This window comes from Scleropages formosus, chromosome 10 (assembly GCF_900964775.1).
Source record: "Scleropages formosus chromosome 10, fSclFor1.1, whole genome shotgun sequence".
In the NCBI taxonomy this organism is placed as follows: domain Eukaryota; kingdom Metazoa; phylum Chordata; class Actinopteri; order Osteoglossiformes; family Osteoglossidae; genus Scleropages; species Scleropages formosus.
The window spans coordinates 21,650,983-21,660,196 of record NC_041815.1 but is presented as its reverse complement, the minus strand read 5'-3'; the positions used below and the strand labels follow the sequence as shown (position 1 = coordinate 21,660,196).

The window sequence follows — 9,214 nt, the reverse complement described above, 5'->3', positions numbered from 1 at the left end:
CCCCCCCCCCCCACAGCCTTGTGCCGTGTTGTTGGGTCAGAGTCCGGTTCACTGCAACCCCAAGCAGTTTCAAACGGTGCATGAATAGAAACTGTTTCTTCAAACAAGTGTAATGACTGTGGAATGTAATTAGAAGATTTAAGAAAAAAAAATTCATGTAACTCAATAAAATTCCTACCATGGGCATCTTATCCAAAACGTATGAGCAGAGGAAGAGAGCCGAGAGATCGAAATGACTGTGTGCAAGTTTTGTGTTCTGTACAATGTAGGCATTTTAAATAAATAGGTTGTCTTCACACCTTCATGTTCCCTTTTGACCTTTAGCATTTGAGAAACACCCATACCTTTAAAAGGTTAAAAATGTGGGGATAAAAATCAGTCAGTGCACATATACAGTATACACACAATGGACGGAAAGCTAAAATCATGTCTTATGTCATTTGTTCACATATGATATTATGATTCGTATGTCTAAAAGGCACGCGTAAAATACATCACGAACGAAAGATCAAGCACAATGTTAATGTTTGTTTTGCTTTTATTTATAGCACGTGTCCATATATTCATATTCAACAGGCTATGAAAAGTAGCGCTAGCCGACCGAATAACAGCATTCGTGTGCAATTCACCTTCAGTGGACCAAAGCAACAGAGAGACACAACTGTGTACGTGAATGAGAGAGTCGACACCATATAATGGCAGCGAGAGCCGAGCGTGCTTCAACCCGCCTCTTCGCAGAAACAAACCACAGATAAGCTCGCTTCCTCGCACAGATCTGCAGTACATTCATTCGGGGATTCCATAAAACCCTTGTACCATCATTTTGCTAAGAAATGTAGGAGTTCATCATCTTATGGAGGTCTAGGACTTGGCTTTTTCTAATCAGTCATCTTCTGCAAACTTTAGATAGCAGCTCTGTGTCTTTCACTCCCCTGATGCGTCGACGGAGATGAGCAACATCTGGAGGCCGGAATAAAGCAGATTGTTGGATGTTTAGGAACAGTAAAAGAGAAAGTGCAATGAGACATCTAAGGAAGCCGCATATGTATTATTTGCATCACAAGAATGATTTTAGTTTGGTTTAGTGAAATCCAGACGATATCCGAGTCAGAAAGCCAAAATCATTCGCGTACAAAACATTTACAGCGCTTATGTATGAGCCGGCAAGTAGTTTAAGTGAACATGCTAGACTGTTGATGAGAAATGCTTTTTACACAACACAGTATCTTGAATCATTTTAAAGTCGTTATTAAAATGTACGTTAAAACTGTTTCTTTTCATCAAAAAACAGCCCCTTCCTTGATGAGTTGTTCAGTCATTTCCTATTACTCACCACCCACACCCTTCCACTTTCCAGATATGGTGGTGGGAGCCGCTGACGCCAGCGAGGAAACTCCCACGTGCTCAAGCTGACATTCGTAATCCAGCGATCTGGCCTCGGTGCACTGTACTCTGTGTAAACATGTTCGTGAAGTGCAAACCTCACTCTCTTACTGGGATGCCAGTACTGTCATTCAGAAATTTCAGAATGTTACTCTAGTGGTTGGAAGTCAAGAAGTTTTCTTCATTTATTTGCATGCATATTTTGCATGTCCCAATAGCAATTTCAAAAAAGACAACCGTACTGTGATGATAGCGTAGCGTCCCAACATGGAGCTACTAGAAATTGGCTCAGGAGTCGGGGTAAAAGGAAGATGCTCCTTATTCAACACGTACATGTCTTTCGCCAGCAATCTTAACAAAAACACTTCAGACCGTATGAGTGGTACAGAACACTGGAGAATCCCCCTGGGTCACTCCCAGCCCCCCTGCTGCACCCCATGGTTAAGGGGTTTCCCCCGGAACTCCCCAGAATCCCCTCTCGAACACTGAACATAAATAGGACGACAACCAATCAGAACAACACACACAACTATGTACATACATGAACACTAATGTCAACTATTTACACCTCTTATAACTCCCCTCAGCGCTGTTACAATAGTCTCTTATTTCCCCGATTGGGGTTGTCAGTCAGTCAGCCGAAGGTTAGCTCTATGTCATGCAGCGAAAGTCCTGGGAAGGTACTTATACTGTTATCCAGTCCATTGTCCAGCAGGATTGACTCTGGTGCACACTGTAGCAGCGGTGCACTGTCAGTGGAGTCTGTGGGGAGTATGAAGGGATGCACCGAAATGTCCTCTTTCCCAAGCAGCCGTGTGCTTTGGGAACAAGTCGTGTTCGGGCTTTCATCTTCGAAACACAGGGGCGAGGAGGCCCGGTACTGGCTGCTGTGGTCAGTAGTGTTGTACGCGCACCCTAAATTGTCTTTGAAGAGACTATTTGAGGCAGACCCTGGGCTGTCTTCGGTCCCGGCCTCGTGATGGCTGCCTACTCGGCACCAGAGACACAGACCTTGGCCCGAGCACACGCATGCCAGCTGGCTTGGCCTGTATCCCACAGCGACTGCGACACTGATCTCCACGTCACTGGGGGTTTTGTCCCGTACCTGCATAAAGGAGGGACCCTGCTCACGGCGGGCGTAGTTCAAAGCCACGCGCACTTCAGGCCCTAGCCCAGAGTTCTCTACTTCCAGACTTCCATCACCATACTGTGACCGCACAGCCATCGCGGTGTCCTTGCGTTGCTGAGCTTCGCTCCAGTTGTGGTTCCTCTCATCCAGCATGGACATCCTGGTGAGCTCTCCTCTGCCGGTGCTGCCCTCCCCCTCTGCCAGGCTCCCGCAGCCGCTGTCCTCTTTCCGCTGCTGCTCCACCTCTCCCGTCCTTTCCCCGTCCGTGTCCGATGACTGCTGCTCCATACTAACCCCGCTGTCCATGCTGCCTCGCCTCCCGATGTCTTTCTCCACCCCAATCATCTTTTGAATCCGCTGGGTCTTCTCCTCAGCCTTCCTGCTAAGCAGCAGGAACCCCTTGTCGGTCACAATCTCCACGGGAACCTGTCCCACAGTCAGGGGGTTCCAGCCACTTCCCGGGGATTTCTAAAGGAAAGAAACATTGTCCTTAAATGAGACCATGCAAAGAAGCATCTGTGTGAGAAAGAATTATAAAAAACAGCAAGCACTGTGTGAAAAAGAGAAGGAAAAACAAAATATATTCTTTTTTAATGTCAACGAAACTGAAATTGGTTGTGGTTCATCTCATAGGTGACTTTTTCACTTAACATTTTACTATATATTCTGTGTTTTCCCCTCTCTGCTTGGCTTTTGTAAGAAAAGAGAAGTAGATCGTATCTCAGTTGACATTCAGTTGCTAAGCTTCCTCTCTCTTTTCTATTAATTTGTTCCGCTTTCAAAGAATACCCAACTGTTTAAAAACATCAGGTAATTCATTTCAAGGTTTTAATATGGTACCACTGCAAATATCGTCATATGGTTGTTATAGTATGATGATACATCTAGATATTTGCGGGCTGACTCACCAGCACGATAGGCAGTTTCTCTGGCCGGCACAGGAAGCAACGTAGAAAGAGGACCAGCAGCACCAGGACTCCCAGAACACACAGGACCACGAATGCCAGCACCATGAATGAGTACCACTCTGCCAGGAGGAGCGGAGAACATCAGTTAAGGTGCAGTGCTAAGGAAACTGGAAACTTCAGCCAAGTAATTCCAGCTCTGGGATGACAAAGCCCTGAAGTTTTAAATTATTTGCTCTTTTACACCAGCCACACACTTGAAAGGCTTGGTCCTTCCAGGACTGGAATGGATAAAGTTCCCCGGCACATACTTGAAAAGCGACATGTTGAATTTAGTACTTCAGACGCAATATGCAAGGAGACAGACCGTTAGAAAAGGACATCATGTCTGGCAGGGTCAAAGGTCAATGTAAAAGACTGGCAATGTGATAGATTTATACACTGACAACACCTATGGATGCAACTCTGTCAACGATTAGTTGTTTGACTGAAACCCAAACACAACTTGGGACAACTATCCACGGAGTCACCATGCGTCGACATCGACCGGATGGCGCCTAGAGATATACGCTTGAAAATACGGACACTTGGTTCAACAGCACGTTTACAGGAATGTGGAAATACAACAAAAACCAACACGGCCCACATTGTTCAGTTACGTACTTCTGCATTACAGACTGTGATAGATGTCTGAAATCTGAGACACCAATGTGCCTTACATACTGACGGAGTATTGTCATGTGACATCAAAAAGGTTTCAGGCACCGAAGACAAAAATGGGGGTGTGGATGAGAGCAGGCAGGTGTCGTACCTGGTGTTGGCAGAAGGAGACACTGCTCCGATGACAGCGCGCTGCTGACCGAACTTGCTCGGTCTTCCACTCGTGAACAGACACAGTACTCCTGTCCCCACTGCAGGAAGTCAAAGTTCACATCTGACCCCTCCTCATCATCCGGCCACTGCCATGTCTTATTCTGCACCACCTGCGGATCCAGCAATGCATGACCAAACACCATGAACATCATTCTTGATCCTTGGATCGCTAACTTGTTTCATAATAGAAGTTAATTAAAAACCAAATTTACTTTTGTGTTACTTTTGCTCCAAAATGGTAAGTAGCTTAAAGGTCAGAGACATAGACTTAGACACTGGAGAGTGGTAAGACAAGAGAACGGAATCGCCCACGATGGTATCGGTCACAATAATGTTTATAACATACCTTGTCGTTGCCTTTTTCTTTTAAGTAGATCTGGTAGTTGAGTCCAAACTTGAAGATTTCACGAAGGACTGGTTTAGTTTTAATTCTGATATTCAAGGACGAGGAATTTCCTGACAGTGAAAAGGTGGGAGGCAGCAGCTTACCTAGGAAAAGAAATAGGGAGAAAGTGATGAGAAACAGTACCAATAGAGGAGACAAAGAGCTGAATCAGGAGAAAACACAAAGTAGGTTGATTAGAAAAGCTGGATGAGGAAAGGTTAACATTTGCAGTGGAGCAAAGGGAAAAACACGGTACTATACCTTAGAGAGAGAAAATAGGATAAGTGGTAAAATAAGAGGAAAAAATGGCACATGGATGAGAGCTGGAAAAGGTGGTAGGAGCAATAAATAGTACATTTACATTTCCAAAAATCAAGACTTTTCAGGACTTTGGATGCTCACCCTCTCTGAGGCTAACCCGTACTTTAGACCAAGAAGAGACATTCTGCCCTGTGGACAATCGGACCCGGATCCAGTAAAGAGACGCTGTCATGTTGATGATCTCACTGAGGTCACACTCCGTCTTCTGCGGTACGCTGCAGCTTTGTATCGCCGCCCATTGGAATTGTGCCGTGTTCCTGAACATCAGAACACACGCAATACCTTTAATTTTTGCTGAGTAACATAAGTCTGTGGTTTCCCTCTTATACAAATCCATGACGAGTCTTTAACCACAAGCCAGCTGTTACAAGACAGATGTCCTAATCCTCTTGACAGGCCTTCCACTTTCCATTGCTTCACTCTGTCCTCATGATGCTCTAAACCTACAGAATCTACTTCACTCCATTGCGTCTCTACAGGATGTGTCATCTTAGCTGAACTGTAAATGCAAAACCTCTCTGGACACTTTGAGGCATTTATTGTTGGAATGTGAAAAGATACAACTGTACTGGACTGTGGTTCATGCAACCATTCCAAAATCCTTTAACAAAAGGTCTGATTAGTCTCCATCTATTCTCTTGTTAAACAAAAACCCAAACTCTTTTTTTAAATTTATTCATTTAGCTGATGCTTCTTTCCAAAGCAACTTACATTGTTAATCTACCTGCAATTATTTACCCATTTAGATAACTGGGTAAATTTACAGGAGCAATTTATGGTAAGTACCTTGCTCAAGGGTACTGCAGCTGGAGGTGAAATTCAAACATACGACCTTTGAGTCCAAAGCCATGTGGTCTAATCACTATGCTACAAACAGTCCCTTTAGCATTTGATGATGCTATGGTGTGTAGGCTGGCTCCTGTTACATAGTTGCTAAGGAAACATATTTTAATGTTGTGCTCCACACCAGGAACTTCGTCCACCAAAAAAATTGACATTTGATTTTGCGTGAGAATTCTGGAATATTTGGGCACCCTTCTAGAAGTTATTAAAATGTACTACATAATCACACTTGAGATATGTTGTTACCTTTTGATATATTGTATGTATGAGGACATATTTGCAATCCCTCAATGAATTGTCTCAACCTGTATATTATCTTGTTCCTGTGGTATAAATAAATTAAATTTCAAAGAAATAAGAAAATAAATAAATAAATAAGATTTTTATCATTCAGTTAAACTAAGAACGATTGACACTCAAGAATTAAACAAATATGGTGGTAGGGGTGAGAGTGGCAGGCAGATACTAACTTTGTAAACTGAACTTCATATTTAGAGTGTGGTTGGGCCCATTCAGGAGCTTCCCAGCGAAGTGTCACTTTTCCATCCCATATGGCCGTGGTCACCTTAAGGTGATTGGTTTTATTCAGACCTGAAAGACAAAGACAAAGTCAAACCATTGAGCCCACTCGTGCCCTAAGGTTTGAGGATTTAAAGGTCTAGGAGAACCCTCATTGTAGTGTCTGGGAGAATACAGTAGCAAATTATCTAAAAAATGATTTTATGGTGGGGGCGTGGTGGCGCAGTGGGTTGGGCCGCAGTCCTGCTCTCTGGTGGGTCTGGGGTTCGAGTCCCACTTGGGGTGCCTTGCGACGGACTGGCGTCCCGTCCTGGGTGTGTCCCCTCCCCCTCCGGCCTTATGCCCTGTGTCACCGGGTAGGCTCCGGTTCCCCGTGACCCCGTATGGAACAAGCGGTTCTGAAAATGTGTGTGTGTGCGTGTGTGTGTGTGTGTGTGTGTGTGTGATTTTATGGTAAATATTGACCTTGCTGTGTTTCAAGGCTTTTGCATTTTGAATACTTAGATGTGAGATTCAGATTATTATACAAAATAAAACAATAAGAAAGCCATTTGTAATGCAGCTGGACACACACACACGCACACACACTCTGAAACCGCTTGTCCGAAGTGGGGTCACGGTGAGCTGGAGCCTAACCCAGCAACACAGGGCGGAAGGCTGGAGGGGGAGGGGAGAACCCCATGAAGGGACGCCAGTGAGTCAAAAGACACCCACAGCAGGACTTGAACTCCAGACCCAACAGAGAGCAGGACCTGGCCAAACCTGCCACACCACCACACCACCGCACCCCCCTGGGACAAATACGGTATCACAAAACAATCTCTGTGAAATTTTCATGTTCTACATTTACATACATCCCTGTATGTCTCTGGACATTTATGAGGTATTTCCGCTTCTGTCACTCAAAAAAAACCAAATTAGCATTCACCACTGACAAACTATAAATACGGTGTTTAATATCCAATAATCAGTTTTCAGCGTATTTTTTCAGAATGATGCCCATACCTTTAATAAGGATAAAAGCCATTTATTTTCTCACGATTGTAAGCTGGAGGACTGTGCCACTAAAAAAAGGGAAGCTGGAGTATTGGATTTTCCAGCTTCTTTTTCATGCCTCCCAAAACCATGACATTGTGGGCTATTCCACAGTTCTCTCAGTGACACTCATCTCAATGGTCAGCTTTTTCTAGAAAAGTTTTGATAATGTTACTTATGTTGGTGAATTCCATGATGGTAATAAAAATCATCCCACCTTCCCTGGGAAATGTCAAGATTTTTTAACAAATAGACTTTGTTGAATGATTAATTCAACAAAGTGCTTTCACGAAGGTGTTACACCAGATCTATAATGATAAAGTCTAAAATGTCCCTTTTCTTAATATATCCCATCTGACTGGAATTATATATAACACACAAAGTGCAAATATGCATGTATAACAGATCATTTCTTGATTTATTCTTAAAATTTTTCTTGCTTTTACTTTTGTTTTTGAAACCTACAGCTATTCAGTTTCTGTCCTTGTAACATATGAGGGATTAGTTGTTCATTAATGGAAGGTTAATGATTGATACTTTGTGGGGACACTAGCAAGAAAATCCACCAATTCCAATAACAAAAATATCTAATTCAAATAAAAAGTACCGTATCACACAATGATTCGGATATCCTACATCACAATCTCATTCTCGCACCTCTCTGCCCAGTATAATACTTTATTTATACACATCGTCTAAACCGCTTGTCCTATACGAGGTCGCGAGGAGCTGGAGCCTAACCCGGCAACGCAGGGTGTAAGGCTGGAGGGGACACATCCGGGACAGGATGCCAGTCTGTCGCAAGGCACCCCAAGTGGGACGCGAACCCCAGACCCACCAGAGAGCAGGACCCGGTCCAACCCACTGCGCCACCGCACCCCCCTCAGTATACTTTAGTTAGTTTAGATTAAATAAAAAATCAACAATACATACAACTCAACACTGTTGGTCTCCATTAACCTTTATAACGACAAGGTTCCGCGTATCTATTAACTCAGTTGAGCAAATTAAAGATGTTGGAAAGTAAAAAAAACTCTAGAACTGGATCTTACCTTTTACACAGACAGCAAGCTGTATGAAGGAAAAAAGTGTGCAAGTGAAATATCTGTAATCCATCTTCATAAATGGAGCATCATTGCCCTTCGCTTCTCATCTACGGCTGATTCCTGTCTTCTCCGTTAAAGGCGCACACGCGTACTGCGAACTGGAGCAGGTTCTGCAGTCCATACCACTCGAAAGGAGAGAGCTGCTCAGTGAGAACCCAGCTCCAAACTGTGCGAGAGAAGCCCGAGGTCCTTCATTTGGATGAAGCTGAAGAGCGGATGTTGTGCAGCTCAGATACGACCTGTAGATGTGAGGTTAACTGAAAATATGTCTTGTTCCTCTCTGAGTGCTGTCTTTTCTTGTCTTTGGCAGTCACTGGTACTCCCACTTCCCCCCCGTCACTCTCTGTAAGGCATGGGCTTCCTGCTCGAAAGCATTACCGCTCTCTCTCTAGCTTTCTCTCTCTCTCTCTCTCTCTCTCTCTCTCTCACATGGCACTTTGACATATCATGCAAATATTTCCCTCTTCTCTGTGAGCATATGAATATATGCACGTTCGTAACTGTGCGACAAATCTATATGTCTCCCTTTACACTGCACAGCCGCTTTTCCTTGCCCGCACCTTATTTGTCCCCAGGGGCCTGTAGGTATGCTGTCGGCACCCTTTCTTTCCTCTTGAGAGTCAGGATCATGCTTTAGTTACAAGCAAGGTTTTGAGTCCAGTAGCCTTGCGCTTATGGCTTTGGAATTTCTCTATACTGCCCGTTGTGCCCTGTC

The 9,214-nt window shown here is 44.1% G+C and overlaps 1 protein-coding gene across 1 annotated transcript; it reads right to left on the bottom strand.

The window, feature by feature from the left end:
* Nucleotides 1-1,858: 1,858 nt before the first annotated feature.
* Nucleotides 1,859-8,801, bottom strand: il10ra (interleukin 10 receptor, alpha). The gene is made up of 7 exons (XM_018748524.1): nt 8,446-8,801; nt 6,310-6,430; nt 5,078-5,253; nt 4,637-4,779; nt 4,229-4,400; nt 3,421-3,539; nt 1,859-2,980 (listed from the first exon to the last, which is right to left on the bottom strand). The coding sequence occupies exons 1-7, from the start codon at nt 8,513-8,515 to the stop codon at nt 2,018-2,020; spliced, it is 1,764 nt and encodes a 587-aa protein (XP_018604040.1). The 5' UTR covers nt 8,516-8,801; the 3' UTR covers nt 1,859-2,017.
* Between the last annotated feature and the right edge of the window lie 413 nt (nt 8,802-9,214).